This window comes from Heterocephalus glaber, unplaced genomic scaffold (assembly GCF_053883595.1).
Source record: "Heterocephalus glaber isolate CG9 unplaced genomic scaffold, H.glaber_assembly_v1.0 deba00000937, whole genome shotgun sequence".
Taxonomy (NCBI): Eukaryota; Metazoa; Chordata; class Mammalia; order Rodentia; family Bathyergidae; genus Heterocephalus; species Heterocephalus glaber.
Window position 1 is genome coordinate 5,500,454 of NW_028258173.1, and position 23,435 is coordinate 5,523,888.

Below are 23,435 nucleotides of genomic sequence, written 5' to 3' on the forward strand. Positions count from 1 at the left end.
ATGATTCTGACTGAGAAAGTATTGAATATTCTTTATTTCTCCTGAACAACCCATTATGAATCTTTCCTCTGAGAAAGTATCTAAATCTTTCAGAACTTACTAAGTGACACATTAAATTAGCAGAATTGCTATTTATATTTTCAAATGGCAATATGGAGCAGACCTTAAGTGTAACTGAATAATTTCTGCCAGGCTGAAATTTAGTCTAACCAGGGGATTCTGAAATATTACAATAACACTTAAGCTTTATTGAGGGAGTGATATGCCAGGCACTGTTCTACTTCATCTAATCCTTCTAGCTACCCAATGATACAGGTGCAGCTATCATCAACCCTATTTTACAGATGAGAAAACTGAGGTGAAACGAAGTTACTCTGCTTGCCTACGTTTATAGATTAGTAAGTGACAATGCCAAAAATTAGAATCCATGGCTCTTACTTTTTTTCTACTAGGGATTGAATTCAGGACCTTTGCACTGAACAGCATCTCCAGCCCTTTTTAAACATATATATATATATTTTTAGACGGGATCTTGCGGGCCAGGGATTTAGCTCAGTGCTTTCGCTGCCTGCTGCGCAAGCGCAAGGACCCGAGTTCGATCCCCGGTACCAAAAAAAAAAAAAAAGATGCAGTAGACAGGATCTTGCTAAGTCGCTAAAACTGCCCAGGCTGTGCTTGAACTTGGGATCTTCCTGCCACAGCCTCCCAAAGTGCTGAAATACAGGCATAGACCACCACACCCAGCCCGCCCGCTCTTCACTTCATATTCTACCTCTTTCCATGCATAGGTCTCACAGCAATTTGAACTCATCTATGTGGATTTAAAGCTAAACCATTGGAGCCACAGACACTTGCTTTTCTTTCTTACTTTTCACTGGGCCTCGTTCATCAGCTCCTGGACCAAACCCTAAGGGGATATGACCTTCTGACCTGTCAAATAGCTAATTGCTTGGAATTCCTAGTATGATGCACTCCATGTATGCGCTGTACCTATCATAGTCTTGCTTACAAGCTGCCTGGAGTTGCTTTTTCAGTTATGTAACACGTATTTGTTTTGTCTCCCCAACTAGACTGTAAACGCCTAGAGGACAGGGACAGTATCTTCTTCCGTAACCCTCGCAGTGCCTAGCACCTGGCTGGGGCGCCAAAGGAGCTTATTAAAAGTTGTTGACAGCCTGAGGACCATCCTCCGCCCCACCTTGGCCACTCCCCTTTTCCTCTGTGACCACTCCACTTCCTCCCCTGGGTCCCCGCCCCTTCCCACCCTCTTAGCTTTTATTCCCTAGGACCTGGGCCCCCCCCCCCGGACCCGCCCCAGCATCTTCAGCGTCCCCTAGCGACGAGGCGGCGGCTCCTAGCAACCGCATCCCGGTACCCTGACGACGGCTGCACGTAGGGTTACGTCAGCGCGCCGCCGCCCCGCCCCCAGGCCGTTGGCCCCGCCCCCACCTCTTCTGCCGCCGCCGCCCGAGACTCCAGCAGAGCAGCTATGGCGGACCCCGCAGCCCCCGGGCCCCTGGCTCCCGCTCCCGTCCAGGCCCTAGCTCCAGAGGCGGCCCCAGCGCGGGCCGCAGCCCCCGCCCCGCCCCTGGCCCAGGTCCCAGCGGCTGCGCCAGCCTCGGACTCGGCCTCCGGGCCGTCCTCGGACTCTGGCCCCGAAGCCGGCTCGCAGCGCCTGCTCTTCTCCCACGACCTGGTGTCGGGTCGTTACCGCGGCTCGGTGCACTTCGGGTTGGTGCGCCTCATCCACGGCGAGGACTCGGACTCCGAGGGCGAGGAGGAGGGCCGCGGCAGCTCGGGCTGCTCGGAGGCCGGGGGCGCGGGCCACGAGGAGGGCCGGGCCAGCCCGCTGCGCCGCGGCTACGTGCGCGTCCAGTGGTACCCGGAGGGCGTCAAGCAGCACGTGAAGGAGACCAAGGTGCGGCCGGGCGGGAGTGCGGGAGGGAGGCTGTGCCCGCCGCGGTGCCACTGCAGTGCCGCGGTGAGAGCACAGCCTCGGCAGAGGGTGCTCGGTGCACAGTCATTGCGCCAGCCCGGGCGCACACGCCAGCCGGCGTCGCTGGCCTGGGACCGGTCCTGGGCTTCCTGGCTTGAGGGGGAGGGGTCTTGCCAGCCGTGCTATGTTGTGGTGACGGCCTCGGGGTGATAGTCGTGGACAGACGCCCGTGGGGACTTCCCCAGCGCCGAGGCGAGGCGTGTTCGGCATTACACCAGTGCGGCGTTCTGCTGACTCCCGAGGAGCTCGGTGCTGCATTGTGCATCCGGAAAGGAAGGCCTTGCCGGGTCCGTGCAGGCAGGGAGGGATTATGGGCATTCCAAAACAAAGATAGAGGTGAACATCCCAGCCGACATGAGAGAAGAAAACAGAAAACCTGAAAAAGTTGACTAGATTGCAGAATGCATGATGGTAAAGGAACCCAACCCCTTTTTGTTTTACCTTGCAGTCTCATTTTGATTCCTGTGGCTAACTTTGAGTAAAAATCATTAACAATCGGAGCCACGATATTAATAGTACTGGGGAAGATTGTGACAGCTTCGACAGGGATTGATGATGAGTCTTGAGTGTATTTGGACTTCTTGAAAAAAAAAAATTAAGAACGATGGCTAGAGGCGACTGACCAGTGTGGAAACCTTCAGGGTTATTCTTGACCAGAGTGAGGCTGTTAAGTAAATACCAGACTTTCATGGTATATTGGGATGAGGCTGGTGAATATAGCAGTTTTCCAGAAAAAAGGGTTTTATCATCATAAACCTGAAACACCAAGATTGGTTCTGTGGCTTGTTTTCATGAATGTGAATTCCTATCAGTGATTCACACACATACACACACACCTCAGTAACACACCTCTTCCCCTCCTGCCTTCCCCCTTCAGGAAACCATTTCTAAGCACAAATCAGGCCTATACTGTTTCAGGTCCCTGGGAGGTGAAGTCTGATTTCAAGGAAGACACTTTAGAAGTTAACCTGGGTTTCTCACACTGAGAGACAAAGGCGACAGAGCAATAGTGTGGCCTCATGCCACACTACAAAGGGCATCTGTTGGGGAGGCTTGGACAGGACTCCCAAGAAGACGCTGTGATCCTTTTCTTAGTGCAGAAGTGACTCCTGATACCAGCAGGGTCTCTTTCTCACTAATACACATGGGTTCCCAGCCACAAATCCACATACAGTACTCCACTTCCCCGAGGAGAAATGCAAACTGGGAACTGCTTGAAGAAAATTATGAGTTCATTTGGGAAATACTACATTTTTCAGCAGAATGCTTGTTAAAAATTACCACCAATATTGTGTTGGAAAAGATGGTTATTGCTTCTTGTACTATGTGCATCCACAACAGATGGTTGCTAGTGAATATCTGTGAGTTTTAAAAAATCTCCAGGCTTGTGGCTTTTGAAATGCTACTCCTTTGATTCTGGTGTCCCATGTCCTGTGTGCCTCAGCCTCCTGCCCTAGGACTCAGGGAGGCAGGCCCAGGGCACCCTGGGAGCTGCCATGTTTATCAGTTGTTGTTCCTGTTCATCATGACTTTGGTGGTTACGTTTGTTTACAGTCATGCTCTGTCTGCCTCCCCCACCATCTGTAATCATATAAAGTTTGACTTAAAAACTTAAAATACTTGTTTTGGAGTTAAATGTCTTTAAGGCATCAGCTCAGATGGATTTTGAAGCTGCCCTTTGGAGACTCAGTTCAAGTTTTTTGGAACCCATTCTGTGGCTTTTGTTGTGGTGTTTTCTTTGCCATTGTAGTTTTTACAGCTTCTAGAGCAATTCCAAGGAGGTGGTAGAATGTAGCACCCAGTTGTAGTTGCAGGACCTAGTTTTTAAGCACCTGAGAATGGGTTAGGTTTTGGGGGGGGGGGGCTGTTCAGTACGTGATAGCTGTCTGTTACCATGAGCTATGGGCATATGTGGCCCTGGTCAGCTGAATGTCCCCTGCTTTGCTTCTGGACATTGATAACGGTGGTAGCATGGGCCCTGGGACCTTCCCGCAGTGTGGTATAGGGGAAGTTGCCCCCTCACCTCCTGCTCCTTATATCTTCCATCAAGGTGATAGTGTGCTGTAACCTAAGACCATTAGACCAAGACTGACCATTTAGGTTCTTATTCCTACTCATCGCTAGTCTAGTTAAGAATCCCAGTTATTGATAGAATAATGTGACAGTTTTGAGAAACTTTTATCTTTTTTTTTTAAGCTGCCACCTATTGGAACCTTTCTGTTTTATTTTATTGGAATCTTTTTAATCGTGTCCATTTAATGTGGAGTATTTCTTAGGCAGGCCCCAGAGTATTTTTTATAGTTTTCATTTTAAATTGAAGGGTCATGAATAAAGGTTTAGTATTAGTCTCTCAATTTTTTTTTTTTTTTGGTACCGGGGATCGAACTCAGGACCTTGTGCTTGCAAGGGAGGTGGTGGAACCACTGAGCTAAATCCCCGGCCCTTAATTTTTTTTTTTTTTTTTTTTTTTGGTACTGGGGATTGAACTCGGGTCCATGCGCTTGTGCAGCAGGCATCGAAACCACTGAGCTAAATCCCCGGCCCCACCTTAATTTTTTGTTAATGGTAGCAGAGTTTATTTGAAAGAGTAAGAGCAAAGGGTGAGGGAGAAACTGGCTCAGCAGAGTGAGCTTGGGCTGAGTAAAAGAAGAAAAACCAGAATAGAAGTATACCCTGGAGGACACAGGGCAGGCTACAGTGAGGAAACCCACAATAGCCAAGTCTCTTAATTTTTTAATGAACATATTTACAAAGAGAGGTGAAGAGATGGGGCAGCAAGTACCTTTGCTGCCTCCTCCATGAAAATGTGCAGCAGAAATAAAATTGTTCTTTCACGAAGCTATGGAATGTATGGTCCTATTCCTGAAGGTCCCAGTAGCCAAGATTGAGCTCCTTTAAGACCTAACACATTCCCACCAGCTTAAACCACCAGTGGTACATGCACGACTGTCCCATGGGGCAGTTTGTACCACTGATGGTACAAATGGATCTATTGACTTTTATCCATCTTTTTACTAATAAAATTAATAAAAAGTTGCCTCATGGGACAGTCATGCATGTACCACTGGGGGTTCAAGCCACCTGGTAGTGAGACATATGAATTATGGCCCCATTATGAACATGTTGAAAGAAGCAAGTGAATGAGGCATGATGAATGCCTGTAATCCCAGCACTCTGGGAGGCTGAGGCAGGAGGATCATAAGTTTGAGCCCAATTGGGCAAGTTAGTGGCTTAGTAAGCCCCTGTCTCAAAATAAAAATAAAATATTTAACAGGGCTGTGGTGTAGCTTAGTGTGGAGATCCTGGGTTCAATCCCCAGTAATGTCAAAAAAGCCACAAAAGACCAGTGGCCAGTTCCTCTTACAGGCTCCTTTTTCTCCCCAGTATCCAGGCCCCTGAGGCCGGATAGCCCATTTGTGTTCACTTGAAACTTCTCCCGTCTGGCCCTGGTGTCCTCTGCAGAGGCCATCCCACCTCATGGCTCATCATCCTTTGAGTTAGACTGGAATAAAGCCAGACGTTGGCAGCTCCTTACCCCTTCCTGAGCCCAGCTAGACATGGTGGGTCCTCCTGGTCTCCACCTGTCCCGAATCCACAGAGCGGCTCTGTGAGAAGCACAGCAGGACCCCTCTCTGTCAGTTCAGGTTCATCTTTCCTTCTGAGGTGGCCTGTTTGTGCTTTTTATTTGCTTTCCTACCTCTTAGGCATGGCGTTTTAAGTTGCTGCAACATTCTCCCGAATACTTCTCAATTGAAGCTGTCTGTGACCACCCTGCCTTTGTAAAGCTGTGTGTGAAGCATCCTTGATGACAAGTCCCTCGGGAATTGGCTTTCAGTTTATTTTTGGCTCCTGCTCAGGCCAGCATTTCCACGAAGAAAGCTATTTAGGTGTAGTGTCAGAGCCTGAGAAGGCTGTCTCCCTTGTCCAGGTTCTGGGCCCATTAAAAGCAATTGTTCTAGTGATGTCATAGGGAGAAGTTATGTAAGGTTAACCAAGATGCAGGACTAAGTGCTTCTTAATTGCATTGTATTCCGATAGGATCACAGCTTGGAGACTCTTAACAGCTGTTCTGTGATTTTCATTCCTTGTCCCTTGATTTTCCCCCTTCTGACTCGTAGACCTCTGCACTGGAATGGTGCCTCTGTCTGGTCCCTGCCTGACTCAAGGGCACTTTGGCCAGAGGTGTGGTATGTGTTTTGTACTGCAATTGGATATTAAAATCTTTGGGTGCTGTTTTGGCTGGCGCCTGCTCTGAGTGGCCTTGGCCAAGTCACGGCCTCAACTCTGCAGTGAATCTAAGATCTATCTTTCTAGCCCCTGAAGAGGAATAGCTAGAAGTGTATCCAGGTCATGCCTGGGATGACCACTTGGCTATTAGCAGACACCATTCTGTTATGGATCAAGCAGAGCCAGCCCCATCCCTTTAGGACATGACTTCTCTGTGTCACAGTGTGATGCCACACCAAAAAGGCACCTTGGGAAGTAAAAGGTGTTATCGGGAGGTTGTTTCAGTAGCATAGGAATTCTTAATTTTTGTTTGTTTTGAGACGAGGTCTTGATATGTAGTTTAGGTTGGACATACATTCACTGTGTAGCCCAGGCTGGCCTTGAACTCATGGTGATCCTCCTGCCACAGACCCCAATGTTGGGATCACAGGCATGCGCCACCACCCTAGCCCAATTAGGTGAGGAATTCCTAACTGCTGATGTTGTGGGGAATGATCAGGTGGGTTATAGGATTGACTCTTCGGTCTCTTCTAGTGGTACTTACAAACTTCATTCCTCTCTTTCTTTTGGTACCGGGGCTCGAACTTCGGTCCTCATTCCTCTTTAATACACACCTGCTGACCTCCGGGAGGAGCAGAATGAATCTACCTGTGTGTGAATGTATGCTTCCCCTATTCTTAGACCTCTTTTGAAAGTCCCCCAAAGCAGGTCATAAGATTATGAATTACAAGGGTAGTAGAGTACTACTTTTAAGATAACAAGTCAAGCATTATACGCTGTTTACCATGTGCCAGGCACTCAAATGCCATGTTTTACTTAGTGCTTACAGCAGCCCTGTGAATGAGGTGCTGTTATTAGCCCCATATTTCAGAGGAGGAAACTAGGAACAGAGAGGTTGAGTAACTTGCCCTGCATCAGACTGCTGATAAGTGGCAGAAGCTGAATACAAGTTGAAGTAAATGGCATTTGTTCTCCCTGAGAATATTTAGGTTCAAGATTCACAACTCCTTGCTGTGCCTGACAGAGTAGGACCCTGATCAAACAGGAATCACAAACCATGCTTGGCCCAGTAATTCGGCTGTTAGACCCCAGCGTCTTAGTGAAATAGGAGCCAACTGTGGATGAGGCAGGAAGGCACTCAGGGTCCGGGTGGATGGGCAGGTGGGAGCACTCACACTGCTCTGTACACATTCTATTTCCTCACCCCTTGGGCACTCACAGTAACTTCTCAAGATCAAATTTTATTTCTAGAGAATGCCCCACAGTGTTGAATGAAAGCAACTCTAGTCTGATTCATTCCAGCACTGGTTTTAGTCCCTACCTCCACCTCCTGGAACAGACCAGTGCACAGACACTCCCCGTGACTGTGACCCCGACCGTGACCACCATTTCCGTGTGCCTTAGAAGTGGTCGGCCTTAGGCACTCCAGCTTGACCACCCGCCCACTGCTGTCCTCCTCCTGCTGAAGTGTTGAGTCGTGAGACAGGGCCGGAAAGGATTCCTTGAGGAGAGGCCAAGTCCCACCTCAGTTCCAGGTTCCTTTCCCTTTGGTTACCCTGTATTCCCTGTGCTTTTGTTGTAGGACAATTCAAGGTCTTTTTGTACCTTCCCTACCCCCACTTCACCATTGTCCTGCATTTCTCTTTTCCATTTTCCTGTTTTATCAAGATGAACCCTCTCTGTCCCTCCTCCCTTTTTATCTTATTTTGCTCTTTTACCTACTGTTGGCCTCATGGAATTCACTGGAACATGTTCGGGGCCAGGACTTCTAGAAAGAGGTGCAGTTAATGTGTGTAACATGAATTGTTGCAGCAGCACCGGGCACATGATCCGTGTCAGCTGCCCTGTGGTCCCCTCAGAGTTGAAGTCAGGACAATTTCTGTGGGTTTTCACCCTAGAGAGCATGGTCTGAGCTCCTATTCTGTTCAATAAAAGCATTTGAAGTTTCCCTGCCCAGTGCTTGGGCTGATCATGATTAAAGGTGGGGTCTGCAAATTTAAATTGATAATAAAGAGGAGAAAAATGCCAGGGATGATGGCACACCTGCAATCCTAGCACTCTGGGAAGCTGAGGCAGGAGGATTGCAAGTTCGAGCCCAGCCTGGGCAATTTGGCAAATTAGTGAGATTCTGTCCCAAAATTTAAAAAAAAAAAAAAAAATATATATATATATATATATATATATATATATATATATATATATTTTAAGGTTCAACCTTTAGTCACGCACACACATACATACACAGAGAGAAAAGCAATACTTAGGAACATTTATAAAGTGCTTTCTAGTTTCCAAGGTACTATCACTTATTTAACCTAGTAGGATTTTTTTTTTTTTTAAATACTAGAGGGCCGGGGATTTAGCTCAGTGGTTCTGCCACCTGTCTCGTAAGCACAAGGACCTGAGTTCAATCCCCAGTACCAAAACCCCCCCCCCAAAACACTGGAGTTTGAACACAGGGCCTTTGCACTGAGCTATGTCCCCAGCCCTTTTTTATTTTTTATTTTGAGACAGGGTCTCACTAAGTTCCCCAGACTGGGCTTGAACTTGGGATCCTCCTGCCTCAGCCTCCAAGAGTACTAGAATTACAGGCCTGTGCCACTGCGCCCAGTGGGTTTTAACTGTACCTCCGTCTTGAGGCTCCACTGGCCCATGGACTGCTCCCAGGCCCTGGGAAGCCCATGGCTTCCAGGGTACAGCACCCACACTGCCACTCACTGAGCAAGAGGGCCCATTCTGGCTGCGTCTCTCCTGACACCTCACCAGCCTAGGGGTCTCCGGAACCACCTGACGAGTGCGCGGTTCCAGACCGGGAAGAACAAAATGCTACTGGAATATTTTTGTTCCTCAGATTGAAATTGAATCTTATTATTGGGTAGCCCTTTGAACTCAGGTACTTCAAGGTTATTTCCCCTTCAGCCCAGACTGGCTATCAAATGGAGCCTTGGTCACTTGGTCACTTGGGTGCCTTGTAGGCACAGGCATACTGTACCATGTTTTTTAAAAGCAGGATTGTGAAAAGCATTTTTCTCTGATTTAAACACCGTGAGCAATAATACACCATTCAGAAGTGTTCAGTTGGCAATAATATTGGAATGAATGTTCTTTTGGGGCAGAATCTGGTTGGTTCTTTGGCTGGAGGGTTTCGAGAGACTACAGCAGCATTTGCTGTTCTGCAGCTAGATCAAAGTTGCCAGGTCACTTGTGGTTCAGATTGATAGCATAGCTATGACTGGGAAATAGTCTGTGGCGATTTATGTTTAAAAATCTAGATACTGAGTCATAGGTGTGGCAATCAGTCTTACCCAATAAGAAGAGGAACACTCCCAGCCAGCACTGGCAGACTTCCTGTGGGCAGCCTCACCAAGAGCGGCCTTCGCTGGCATCCTGCAGTAGCCTTGATGGTCTTCCTACCCAGTGGAGTTCTGATCCTGGTAGCCAGAGCCATGGCTAGGGTGCAGGCAGGTGAAGCTGCCCTCACAGGCCTCCTCCTGGGTGAAGCGAGTGCTGGCGGGAAGCACGGACACACATCGGGAGTCAGCCTAGGTCTCTACTGTGCTGGCGGCAGCCTGTAGGTGTCTGTCTGCTTCTGTTTCATTACTTAAGGGATTTGAGGGCCCAAAGGTTGATGAGTCTTCTAGGCGAGGATGAATGCATCCCTCCCTACTTTAGGGGTGTCCCAGAACTGTGCTGGGGGGAATGGTTGTCTGCCTCCATTTCCTTAGGACTTGCTCCCGCTTCAGCCCTTTGTCTGGCCTCACACATAGGATGTGGTGGCTGTCCTGAACGTCACAGAGGACTTGTGAATCCCTGGTCACTGCACTTGCTGACGTGTCTCAGTCCTTGTCCTCCTCTGGACCTGTCAGCTGTATGTAATGTGGTTGACTATACAGCCTTAATGGAAGCTTTCTTCCCTGGGGTCCATTATACGTGACTAGACCCAAGTTCTATCCCCCCATTCCCTCTCCCCTAACCCCCTCCAGTACTAGGAACTGAACCCAGGGCCTCACATATATTAGGCAACCCTTTTATTTTTTGAGAGAGGGTCTCATTAAGTTGCCCAGCATGGCCTTGAATTTGAAATCCTGCCTCAGCCTCCTGAGTAGCTAGGATTATAGGCATGTACCACCATGCCCACTAAGTTTTCTTTCTCTCTTTTTTTTTTTTGCCTTTTATCTACTTCCTGTTACCCCAGATGTGGTACTTTTCCCATGCCTATTTTCTCCTCACCTTTCCCTCTCCATTTTTTTGAGTACTGCCGGTATCTGCATTTATATGACCTCTGCATCTGCATCACATTCATCAATGCCTACTTTTTTTTTTTTTGGTACTGGGGATCAAACTCTGGTCCTTGCACTTGCGCAGCAGGCAGCAAAACCACTGAGCTAAATCCCCAGCCCTACTTTTTTTTGGGTATCAGGAATCAAATTCAGGGCTTTGCGCTTGCCAGGCAGGTGCTGTGCCACTGAACTATACATCCCTGGCCCACCACTGCCTACTTGATAGCTCCATCTTGTCATTTAGAATGTTGCAAAAATTTTGTGATTGTGACTACCCTCCCCCCACTCCCGAGGCTGTAAAATTAAAAAGTAAATTCCTCCAACTTTTTAATATGAAAAGAACTCAAATATACAGAAAGGTTGAGAGTAAGACTCTGATGACTAATTGCCAGCCAGCAGCTGTCGACACTGCCCTAGGGCCTTATTGGTGTGCATGTCTGTAAATCTGCTTCCTCCTGAGCTATCTCTAGGTTAGAAGCAGGTGTGATGGCACTTTAACCTTTGCCACTTAAATACGCATCTTGTAAAAGTCTGAACACTTGGGACCATTTGAAATTCACCATCTTTGGCTCCTGTCCTCATTTGAAACCAATACCTTTTTGAAATGCTTCTTGCGTCCTGTGCAGCCCTGGTCTGCTCTCTGGCTGCCTGGTCAGGTGTGGCCTTCTCCTTGGTCTCCCTGCCTCCAACTTCACCTTCAGCCAGCAACAATACCGACAACACCAACACCGTGGCCTTGTTCATGTGACTCCAGCCAGTGTCTTCCGTGCCCCTGATTCCTTGAAGCACACCCACATTCCTCTCCTGGATTAGAAGCGCCTTGAGGAACACAAACAGCCAGTCCTAAAGCTGTGCACATGGAGATTCTTGGGAAACCTGTGAATAAATGACCAGAGCTTCCCCCTTCCCATTTACCCACGAAGTATTCTTGCTAGATGTCTCCATCATCTCCCAGAAGCCTGGTCCTCTGTGCTGCAGCTGTGGGGGTCTCTCGACAGCCACTCCCGTCCATTCCACCCTCTCCACCTCGTACCAGTAGGTGGCCCCTGTCATTTGCTGCTCAAGGTGGGCTCTTTTGAGAGCACTATGAAAAGTTACTCCAGGGCTAGCACTTATGAGCATCCTAATATTAGGGAGAGCAGATTAAAACTGGGCATGGTGGCACACACCTGTAATCCCAGCACTTGGGAAGCTGAAGCAGGAGGATCATCATGAAGCCAGCCTGAGCTACATAGGGAGTTCAAGAATAGCCTGAACTACAAAGCAAGACCCTGTCTTCAAAAAAATCAGAAGAGGAGATTAGTGAAAATATGCCATACTGTAGCTTATTTTTGCAGGCTTCCATCAGAAAGCAGCCCATAGTGTGTGCACAGAGGACCAGGACAAGCTACCTGGAGCTAGAAATGCAACTGTGTTTAGGGTTAAGCCCCAGAAGAAATGGAGACACTGTCTTGGTCCAGGGCTCCCAGGAGCACAAGCTGAATGAGAGTTGAGTCTGGAGCCAGTGAAAAGTCTCCCTGGTTGGCATTGCTCTGGGTTGCTGAGGTCCTCAAACTGCCACTCTGAGTAACAGCACCAGTTTGACATTCACAAGTTGCCTAAGTTCTAGCACTTGTGGTAACTTCTAGGTTGTGATGGTTAATCTTGTCAACTTGATTGGCTTGAGAGTTGCCTAGGAGATTAGTAAGGTGCACTTCTGGGTGTATCTGGGTGGGATGTGGGGGCGTGGCCTTGGGGACCATATCTGGTGCTGACCCCTTCCTGTCTGGCTCTTGTCCTGCTCTTGGCTTCCTGCTTGTCATGAGATGAGCAGCTTTCCTTAGCTGTATCCTTCTACTGTGATGTTTCCGTTGCAGTGCCATCCAGCCATGGACTGAAGCCTCTGAAACTGTGAGCCAGAATAAACAACTCCTCATTTAAGCTGTGTAGGTCAGATATTTTGTCCCAGCAATGGAAAGCTGGCTACTGTACAGATCTAGGTGGAAACATCCACCTTCATTGTGTCTCAGTGTATCCAGTAGGCATGACTGTCTGTTATGGGGAGCAGCATTATGAACCCCTAGAAAGCACCTTGCACATTCACGTGTGTGCCTGTCTTGAATGGTGATCGGCACCCAGGCCTCAGCCTCAGCACAGGGTTTCTCTGGTGGAAAAAAAGAGTACCAGCCCCATGCAGCTGAACAGGATGAGGATGGCAGCTGGGGCCTTGTGCTGTGCCTCAAGACCGTAGTTGAGAGCCAGGTGTGATGGTACATGTGTGCTATCCCAGTGCTCTGGGGGGCTGAGGCAGGAGGACTGTAAGTTGAAGCCCAGCCTGGACAGTTTAGCTACTTAGCAAGACCCTGTCTCAAAGACTGGGGGTGTAGCTTAGTGAGCTCCAAGGCTCTGAGCTCAATCCTCAGTGTGGAGGAAAAAAGGAAGACACCAGTTGCGGGAGGAGGCTGAGAGCTCCACCTGGAGTTGCCCTGGTTATCCCGGGCCTGTCACTTTGAAGAAACCTAGGACCATGCATTAAAAACAGAAGTGACCACGCTATTTATCTGTACAGGGTTAGGGGCGCCGAGGAGAGTGCTGCCCTGCACAGCTGAGCACCTGGCTGTGTGGGACTCTCCTCAGTGCAGGTTGCGGCTCATGGGCCTAGAGCTCCCAGGGACAGCACTGCAGCTGCTGCTGCTCAGAACTGCCCGGTTGGTGCACTGCCCACGTGGCACAGAGGTCCTTCGGAGCCCCGTGGATTGTCAGGAGGGTTCGTTTTTATCCCGAGCTCTGGTGGGTGGTTGAGTTGGGTGTTTTTCTAGTGCCAGTGTTAATGAACCGGAAATTGTCAAAAAGTGAGCTCTGGAGGGTTGGGAATTCAAGGCCTCAATAATCAGACACCTCTTTTAACTTCCTCTTCCCCTTGCCATTCCTTCCTGACAGTTCTTATAAATACACAGCTGCTGCTAAGAAGTTTCATTGGATTCCAATTCTTTGGAGGATGAAAATATGATAGTTGTTAGGGGTATAAGGCAAAGAGTCAAGAGGAAAATGATTATTCATTGTTTAGTAACAGTGCAGTCCTTTTATCCAGCCAGTCTCAGTGGACTCTGGCTAGGGGCCAGGCAGTGTTAACCCTGCTTTCTGCCTGCAGTTTCACTCCCCCTAAGGTCTTCAGTGCCCTATTTTAGAGAGGGAGAGACTGAAACCCAGAGAATTCCTGCTGCCTCAGCTTCCCAGAGTGCTACAACCTTTTATTGCCCAAAGATACATAGTGAAAAGCAGAGCCCAGATTTGAACTTAGGTATGTTTGTTCTTCTAAGGCCCAGGTTCTTTGCACTGGCCTCATGGCTGCCTGTGCATTGGGCCAGATGTTGCAGGGAGTGGAGGCCCCCTCTATGCCAGGGGCCAGCAGACTTTCCAGAAAGTGCCAGGTAAATGTTTCAGACTTCTCAGGCTCCTCTATCCCCTTCACATCTGCTCAGCATTGCCAGTGCAGCATGCAAGCATCTAGAGACAGTAAACGAATGGACAGGCTGTATTCTAATCAAATTTTATTTGAATAGAAAGCACACTGGGCTTGAACTTGCGATCCTCCTGCCTCAGTCTCCCAGAGTGCTGTGACCTTTTATTTATATGCATTGTATCTATTAACATTTTACCATATAAGAAGTTAAAACAAGCTGGGTGTGGTGGTGCACACCTATAATCCCCCCCACCCCGAGGGAATTGAGGCTGGAGGATGGCAAATTTGAATTCCACCAAGACAGTTTGGGAAGCCCTGTCTCAAAATAAAAAATACAAAAGGCTGGGTGTGGAGTGATAGAGAACCCCCTAGTACCACACACACACACTGGGGACCCTTGAAACATTACCGGAAACCTCTGTGGTAGGCACCAGTCTCCTGCCCAGTGTACGACGCAGGCCTAAGAAAAAAATTAAAAGACAAAACTAAGAGAGACAGAAAGCAGGTGCCGGGATGACCAATGCCAGTGCAACCAACAAAGGCACTGGCCAGTCCAAGCCACTGATTTTTATTGGTAATCGATTGGGGTAAAGGCAAGCTATGGGCAAGGGCAGAACTACATGGGAGGATGCGCAGTTGTGGGGTTTCTATGGAAATTAATGTAAACAAGGCTTGTAAAAGACAAGACAAAGCATTCTCGAATTAGGAACAGAATAGACAGAATATGTAGTTGCGATTAGAACATTATCCTTCTAGTCAGAAGGTTTTAGTTGTGGGAATGGAATTTGGGTTCCAGTTACTCTGACCTCTGACCTCGTCACATAGGCTTCAGCCAGACTCACTTCTATAAACAAGCCACTTGTGTGGTTAACTCTTCACAGCCTGCACTGCTTACAGCCTGCCTTGGGCATTGCTGTCCCCTGCACACACACAAGTTGAAACAAATTTTAAAACCCAAGAATACCAGGCATACATTCTAAGAGCTGTCAGGATTAAAAAGGCAAATTAAAACGTTATGAAAAATGTGGATCCGGGCCTCCTAAATGGGTCTCAGGGTTGTATTTTGAGAACTGCTGAGCTAGAGGTGGGCTGGAAAAGGAGAAAGTGCTGGCCATGAGTTTGGGTGTGGCTGCAGAGTATGAGCTCCTACCACTTGCTGTGTTGCACCTGCTGTGTTCTGGCCCTGCCGGAAGCACTTTGGCTTCACTGGCAGAACCCGTGAAGCAGGCCGTGTCACTTTACAGATGAGGAGAGGTCGAGGCTCTGCCCAAGCTCATGAGGAGCCTTCACTCGGGTTAAACCCCGGGGCAACCCCACCATGACTCGGTCACCCTCGGAAGACTTTGCACGGTGCTGCCGTGTGGCTCACAGGTCTCGACGACAGGCCCAGTATTCTTCAGCGACAGGGAGCCCCTCCAGAGTTTGCATGGATGAGCTCACAGCCATTCACAGCAGGTTAGGTGGGGGAGCTGGAGAACCTGCAAACCGAGTAGAGAGCTTTTGCAAAGCAGGTGAGCTGAGTATTTTAATTTTTTTTTTTTTGGTAGTGGGGATCGAACTCAGGACCTTGCATTTGCAGGGCAGGCGGTGGCACCACTGAGCTAAATCTCTGGCCTAAATATTTAATTTATGTGACATCACATACATGCATGGCATAGTGTGTTGAAAAGACTGATTTTTCAAACAAAATGGCCCTAAATGTGAGCCAGCAACTTCAGCCAATATGCACTAGAGAAATGGTCATCGGTCCCACAGGAGAAGCTAGCTGTGTTGGACTCAACTGACAGATGTAAGGATTCTTCAGAGATGATTTTGGTAGCGTGTGATTTGACCTAGGACCTATCTCCCCAGTAACATTGGGACTCTGTTGAATCTAAGACAGTAGGAAAGCTTAGGATTAGAGTAGCTGGGCATGGTGGCACATGCCTGTAGTCCCAGCACTCTGGAGGCTGAGGCAGGAGGATTGTAACTGCAAGACCAGCCTGGGCAGTTTAGAGACTTAGCAAGACCTTGTTTCAAAATTTAAAAATAAATAAATAAAATAGGCTGGGGATCTAGCGCAGTGTGAAAGCCCTGGGTTCAGTCCCTAGTACCATTAGAGAGAGAGAGAGAGAGAGAGAGAGAGAGAGAGAGAGAGAGAGAGAGAGAGAGAGAGAGAGAGAGAGAGGGAGGGAGAGGGAGGGAGGAGAGATACTTCTGAGAGTTATAGCAGCCAAACTTTGAGGCCAGGGGGGTGGTTATGGCAGAGTGGGCATGGTCAGGTGGTGACTGCAGATGGGGGTGGGCTGGGATGTGGACTCAGCTCTTGGGGACCCGGGGTTAGCACATTGGAAAAAGCCTAGGTTTGTGGTTATTGCCTCTGATGATCCAACACTGACCAAAGAATCGCTGGGGTCCTTCTCTTATTTGTCTCAAATTTGTGGCTTTTTTTTCCTGATTACCTAGTTACTTATATAGGAATACAAGTTGAGTATCCATTATCTGAAATACTTGGAACCAGATGTAAAGATTTTGGAGTGTTTTGGATTTTGGAATATTTGGTTAGATTTCACCCATTGAACATCCCTAATGTAAAAAATACAAAGTCTTAAGTGTTATAGGATCTAGAACTTTCGGCATATCATACTGGTATTTCAGATTTCAGAGCATTTCAAATTTTTGGATTAGGGATGCACTTATACAAAAAATGCAAAATATATGAAGATTGAGTTAAAAAAAAAAGTGACCTATTGCTGGGCATGGCTGAATACTCCTGTAATCCCAGCTACTTGGGAGGCTTAGGCAGTTAGATCACAAGTTCAAGGCCAGCCTGGGCAACTTTGGGAGACCTCATTTCTTTTTGTTGTTGTTGTTGTTGTTACCCAGAATCAAACTCAGGGTATTGCACTTGCCAGGCAGGTCCTATAGTGCTGAGCTACATCCCTGGGCCTAGACCCTGTTTCAAAATAAAAATAGAAGAGGCTGATGATGTGGCTCAGTGATAAGAGCATGGGGGAAGCCCTGGGTTTAGTTCTTAGTATTGAAAAAAAAAGCCACCTATAATTCCACCACTCAAGGGTAACTGCATTTAATTACATATTTCAATGGATGGTTCAAGTCTTTTATAAGGATATATTTCCGAATAGAAGAACACATGCTGTGCTAATTCTAGCTTTGTCATTCCCCCCTACTTAATACATATTAAAAATGGGTCAGATTCCAAGAGTGCATTGCCCAAGAGGGTTTCAAGCTTGCTGTGCCCATACATAGTCCCCGAACTCTGGGTGCTTTTAGATCAGGCACCTTCTTTGTCGATCGGTGTTCTGGAAACCATCTTCCTCAAAACAGGTCATCATCCACACTGAAACCTGGCAGACTGGTTGCAGTGCAGGGGGCTCCTCCTCGGTGGTGTTGGGGGTGCCCCAGAAACTCCTCTGTAGTTGTTAACATCTTCCTTCACTGTCTTGCTTACTTTTCTCATTGCTGGTACCAACGGCCAAATTTAAAAGAGGAAAGGTTTATTTGACTCAGTCTGTAGAGGTTTCAGTCCATAGTTGGCTGGCTCCGAGGCAGAGGGGGAGAGGGCATCTCAGAGCAGAAGACAGAAGCAGCAGCAGTAATAAGTGACTAGCGACCACAGCAGCCTTCTCTGTCCCTTGTATCTTATCCAGGCTAGGGTGGGCAGCACTCACACCCTTAGAGTCCCAGCCTCACATCTTTGATCCCGCCAGCACCCACCCTTTTAGGAGAGCCAACCCTCCCAAAAGCCCCGTGTATGACTGCATGAGGCTTTGGGGGGACATCTGGATACAAGCCATAACATTCACCTTGGTGTTACCCTGATTCTCAGGCTTAAACCAAAGAAATAATTCCCGGATTGTGTTTTAAAAGTAAAGAACGGCAGTAACAGGAGCCCTTTTGCCACTGTGACCTTGTTTAGGTCCCCTTGCAGAAGGTTCACGCCTGTTGTCAGCGTATCCAGAATACTCTCGACATCCATCACGCTTTTCCTGCCTTCTCCCTGTTGCCAACATCACCTGTACTTCAGGGGCTCTCATAATCAAGTCCCTTTCTGTTGCAGCAGTTTCGGGGCACAATACCTTTGCTCTTTTCAGCTGCGATGGGATTACTATTTGTCAAACACACAGACCTTGTGCTTAGCACCGATCAGAGAGGCCAAGTGGGCTACTCTCTTTCAGGAACCTGGCTTTGGTGCTGCCTGCAGCACCTCCTAATAGATTCTCACATGCAGAGGTGTTTCTGGGTCGGAAAGCTTTTTTCCTGCTTCCAGAAGACATCACTGAATGCGTACAGTCCCATCAGAAGGACAAACTCAGGTTTCTTTAACTGGTCTCCACTTTTGAGCAGTTAAATATTTTTCAGTGTTATAAATAATGGGACTAGCATCATCATACTTTTATGTTATGCTCTTTGTCAGTGTCTTTATGTTTCTTAGGGAAAATTCCTAATTGGAATTAGAGTACTACCTTTAGGAGACCTTTGGTTCATTTTATCATCCTGAAAAGTGGCACCCGTTTTTGTGATGCATCTCAGACTGACTGCCTCTTTCCCTGCAAGACGGTGGGGGTTTGTCAGGGCGTGTGCAGGACCCCAGCTAGTTGGCAGCATCTAGAGGGCTGGCACTGGTCAAGTGGTGAGGCATTTGAGACTTGTACTCTGCCTGCCGCGATGAGGCCCCCCCTCGGGAACAGGCTTGTCCACTGTGCCTTTGGCCCAAGGGCCACAGCTCCCACACACAGGGCTGGACTGGTGGCGTCCAGTGAGCAGGGAAGGGCAGCTGATGCTTCACCTCTGGGTTGGGCCCACCAACCTGCAGTTTCTTGATGTCGGATGTCCGTGACTAGAACAGATTCCTGTACGTTTGTTGGCAGTCAGATGGGGTCATCTTTGAGAGACGCTGAGCAGAGCACCTGACTTAGTAACTGTTGCTTGGGGAATAGTTTACCTGTTTCCCTTTTCCCATTTTGGTTGGAAGCCCACACGGTAAACGTGACTGAAGCAAAGTTTAAGGGAAATACTGATAATTAGCTTGTTTGCTCCAGAAGGCTGACTTTATTTGTTAGCAGTGCTGAGGATCAAACCCAGGGCCTTTTTCCTGCTAGGCAAGCACTCTGCCACTGAGTAGAGTAGCCATTTCTTTATGTTTTATTTTGAGACAAGGTCTCACTAAGTTGCCCAGGCCGGCCTTGAGCTTGTGATCCTCCCAAGTAGCTGAAATTACCAGTGTTTGCCACCACGCCCAGTGCCTGCCTTGTTTTTTAACTGATGCATAAAAACATAACTGAGGGCCTGGGATTTAGCTCAGTGGTTTCGCCACCTGCTGCACAAGCGTAAGGACTGGAGTTCAATCCCTAGTACCAAAAAACAAACAAACAAACAAAACATAAACTGATACAGAACCAGGCAGTCGCTAATTGGAACTCAACCTAGTTTGCCTTAAAAGAACAAAAAGTAGGTTTGTTGAGATAATTCACGTACCATACAATTTACCTGTATTAAATGTGTATTTCAAGTGGTTTTTAGTGTATTCAAATACTTGTACAACTATTACACCACTTTTAGAAAATTTTCATTACCCCACGAAGAAACCCCTCACCCAATGACAGTCACCCTATCCCCACTCCTCCCTGCTCCTGGCAGCCATGGTCTGTTTAAGGTTCATCCATGTTGTAGTACATACAACATTCCTTTTTATGGCCAAGTAATATTCCATGTGTATGGACATGGTACATTTTGTTTATTCATTTATCAGTTAAGGGGCATTTGCTGGTTTCTACTATTTGGCCGTTCTGAATAGTTATGCTGTGAGTATTCATGTAGACATTTTGGTGTGAATATATGTTTTTAGTTCTCTTGGGTATCATACCCAGGAGAGGAACTGCTGGGTCATGTAGGATATCTGTGTTTAAACTCTTGAGGAGCTACCAAACTGCTTTCTAGAGTGGCTGTACCATTGCAGAATTCTACCAGCAAGTGCATGGGCTCCAGCTTCTCCACATCCTCACCAACACGGATGGTCTTCGGTTGTTTTGTGTGCAGCCATCCTAGAGGGTGTGAAGTGGTGTCACACTGTGCTTTGATTTGCATTTCCCTAATGACTCATGACATTTGGCATCTTTTCATGTGCTTAAGTGCTCATTTGTATGTCTGCTTTGGAGAAGAACTGTATCTTTTTTTAAAAAGTCGTTTGCTCAGTGTTGACTGGGGTGGTTTGTTGGCATCCTTACTAGACCCTTTGTCTGGGTCCTTCTGACAGGTGGACCACCTCGTGTGTCAGGTGCCTGCATGTCACTGGGATCTCTTCCAGGCTGGTATTTAACCCCCTTCTCCTGCTTAAAAGACACTGTACAGGATTGGAGATCCTTAGAAACTGCAAGGCTTTAGTCTTCACAGGTTTAAAACTGGGGCCCACAGCCTCCCCAGGATGAGAAAGGGCTTGTTGCTTAAGTCCCCTTTGACAGTGATCCAGCTTTCAGACTTTTACCATGCCAGGTACAGTTTAAGTTTTTCAAAGGCAAAGAGAGACTGAACCACTTACTTCTTTTGAGTCTCCCTCATTAGTTTGGATTGTGAGACTCCTTTCTGTGGTGGGATGAAATGTTTGATTGACGGTTACTGTAGCCCTTTGGCAGGTTGAAGACACAGTTACGCAGAGGCTGCTGAGAGCGTCCTTGGGTGTGCTTGGGGGGCCCTGAGTTTCCGAGTGTATCTTGGCTACTGTTGCTTCACAGAGCCTCCATCCTCCTCCGTCGAAGGCAGTGTAAGCAGTGTGGCCGTCTGCTGAGGGGCACATGTGCTGCTATTTATGTTTGGTGACTTTCGCGGTGATTGTTTTTAGTTTAACATTGAAGAATCTTATTTAATTTTGTAAGTGTGTAAAATGCTGATTACCCAAGCCAGCCACATGACATTGACGGTGAGCACCTACCCAGAGCCCAGCTTTGTCCTGGCTCAGTTCTGTCTTGGTCAAATCACAGCAGTTTATGGTGCAACTTTGTGCCATCTGTAGGGGCAGATCCGAGGCCCCTTCTGGTGTTTGGGGGAATAGCTAATAGATCTATGTTCTTTTCCCTGCACCACATCAGCTCTCAGGATTGCACGCTAGAAGAGCCTACCACATCTGAGCTGGTCGCTCCACCCAGTAGGTGATGTCTGAGTGAGGGCTTTCTAATTTTTAAATTTGTGATTTCCCGTTTTTACTGACTTATCACCTCCCTTTCATCTTCAAATGTCTTGTTGTTGTATGTAAGTACTTTGCAAATTAAGGTTGAAAACCAGGTACCACACTGGGTGCAGTGGTATTGTCCTGTATTCTGGACTCCAAGGAAGGCTGAGGTGGGAGGATCACTTGGGCCAGGAGTTGGAGACCCCACCTTAAACACTGCACACTGCCACCAAAACCTCTGCTCAAACACATCCACTTATCCCCCTTCCCCAAAAGCCCTGCCAAAATAACAGCAAGTAAAATTTGAAAACATAAGCTCGCAAAAGCGAAGAATGAGAGAAGAAACAATAAAAGGCAAGAGTTCACATTTTTGGAAAATGGAAGGTGAATGGAAGCTGAGCAGAAGCAGCTGAAGCTCTGGCATCTGCAGAGGCACCGGAAGGGAAGCCGAGGAGGTCCCGGGCCTTGGTGGCGCCTGGTGTGCTCATGGTGGGAGTGAGGTTGGGCCCAAAACACAGGGTTGAGCATCTGCACAGGGAGAAGTTAAACTCTGCAAGTCACCACGTGTGCACAGTTCCATGCCCTTTTACCATGTGTGTATAAATTCATGTCACCCCACAAAGATCTCTTGTTCTCTTGCCTTTTTTGGTGGGTGGGGTGGGGACAGGGTCTCTCTGTGTTGCCCAGGTTCCCGGGTTCAAGCCATCTTCCTGTCTGAGCTTCCCAAATAGCTGAGACTGCAGGCGTGTGTCACCGTGCCTGGAACTCCCACACTTTCAGATAGGAGTGGACAGGCTGTGATCACTGCTTATGTTCAGAAAGCTTCTGACATGAAAGATAGAAGACAGAACAAGCAAGAAAGACAAGTATCTCAGAGGAGCCCAGAAAGCAGCACATAGGGAATATGCTCAACATAAAAGAATCAGTATTTTTTTAAACAGGGCCCTGAACCATCTCAATGCCATTTGCAAGAATCAAAATTTTTTCAACTTTTAGAATTTGTTATTAGTAGCTGTTTGTAGTACGTAATGATTATGTTCATTGTGAGGAGTTGGTACGTGTATATAACATGTCTTAATTCTTTGCATTCCCTATCCCCTCTCCTCCCCTCCATCTGCTGGTCCCATTCTCATTTGCAAAAGATCTGTTTCCCTGCTTCCTATTATCTACCTTTTTATTTTAAAAAGCCAATATTTTTACCCACAATACAAAAACAGTATTGTGTAAAAATCAGAACAAGAAAGAGTTCTTGGAAATTAAAAACATTATAGTTTTTCAAAAAGCAAGTTGACAGGGCTGGGGATTTAGCTCAGTGGTTCCACCGCTTGCCTTGCAAGCGCAAGGACCCGAGTTTGATCTCTGGTACCAAAAAAAAAAAAAAAAGCAAGTTGACAAAGGCTCTTCCAGGAAGTAGGATAAAAACACCTAACAGGCTGAGTGGTGGTCTACACCTGTAATCCCAGCACTCAAGAGGCTGAGGCAGGAGGAGTGCCTCGAGTTTGAGGCCAGCCTGGGCTACATGGTGAGTTCAAGCCCAGCCTAAACTGCATAGTGAGTCAAAAAAAAACAAAAAAAACAAAAAAAACCTAACACTCAGGAGGTCTATAAAGAGAGAAATGGAAAAATGAAGGCCAGAAACATGTGAAAGAAATAAATGCTTCCAGAATTGATAGTCACAGGTTCCAAAATGGTGGATGAAAAACACCCTAATTACATACTGTATAATTCTAGAACACTGGGAGTAAAGCTTCCAAAGAATATAGAAGATTGGGAGTGAACAGGCATCGGAATTATCAATCTCACTGGAAGCCAAAAGACAGCGTGGATTTTGTTTCAATAACATGGTATATTGAGCTAAAGTAGAGCCATGCCAGCTGTAGTCACCTAGAAATGCTACAGAAAGTACAACAGAAAGATGTTAAATATATAGCTGAGCTTATAAGAAAAAAAGAAGTAACAACCAAAACCTAAGCAGGAACCTAAAGCCACAGCAGAGTGGGTGTCTCTGGGGATGTTTACTGGCCCCCAGATCAGCCCTAAAAATACTAGAAATTTGGATTTTAATCCACACGTAAAGCATGGAACTGAAATAGAAATCCCCCAAAGATCCATTCCCAGGTAAAGTAAATCTGGGGCTGTTCCCCATGGGGCCAGAGAAATGGCAAAGGAGCTCATCTTTCTTTGTGCCACACTCTGGGTAGGGTTGACAGAAGTCTTCTGTGAGCTAGGAAACATCCGGGTCCAAAGCCTGTATTTATTGTGCCCATAGTTCAGGAGACCCCAAGCTGACGCAGGCTAGCGAGGCACTTGGAGGCCGGAGCAGAA

General features: G+C 47.4%; 1 protein-coding gene across 4 annotated transcripts in view; it reads left to right on the top strand.

The window, feature by feature from the left end:
- Positions 1–1,440: 1,440 nt before the first annotated feature.
- Ube2o (ubiquitin conjugating enzyme E2 O) overlaps positions 1,441–23,435 on the top strand; it is a 53,924-nt gene continuing 31,929 nt past the window's right edge. For 2 of the 4 annotated variants that reach the window (XM_021241228.2, XM_087208439.1), the window contains exon 1: positions 1,441–1,918. In XM_021241228.2, coding sequence (XP_021096887.2) covers positions 1,490–1,918 — 429 coding nt within the window. In that variant the 5' untranslated portion in view covers positions 1,441–1,489. The remainder of the gene's footprint in view (positions 1,919–23,435) is intronic. The other 2 variants (XM_013078178.3, XM_004860754.4) reach the window with 1 other exon arrangement.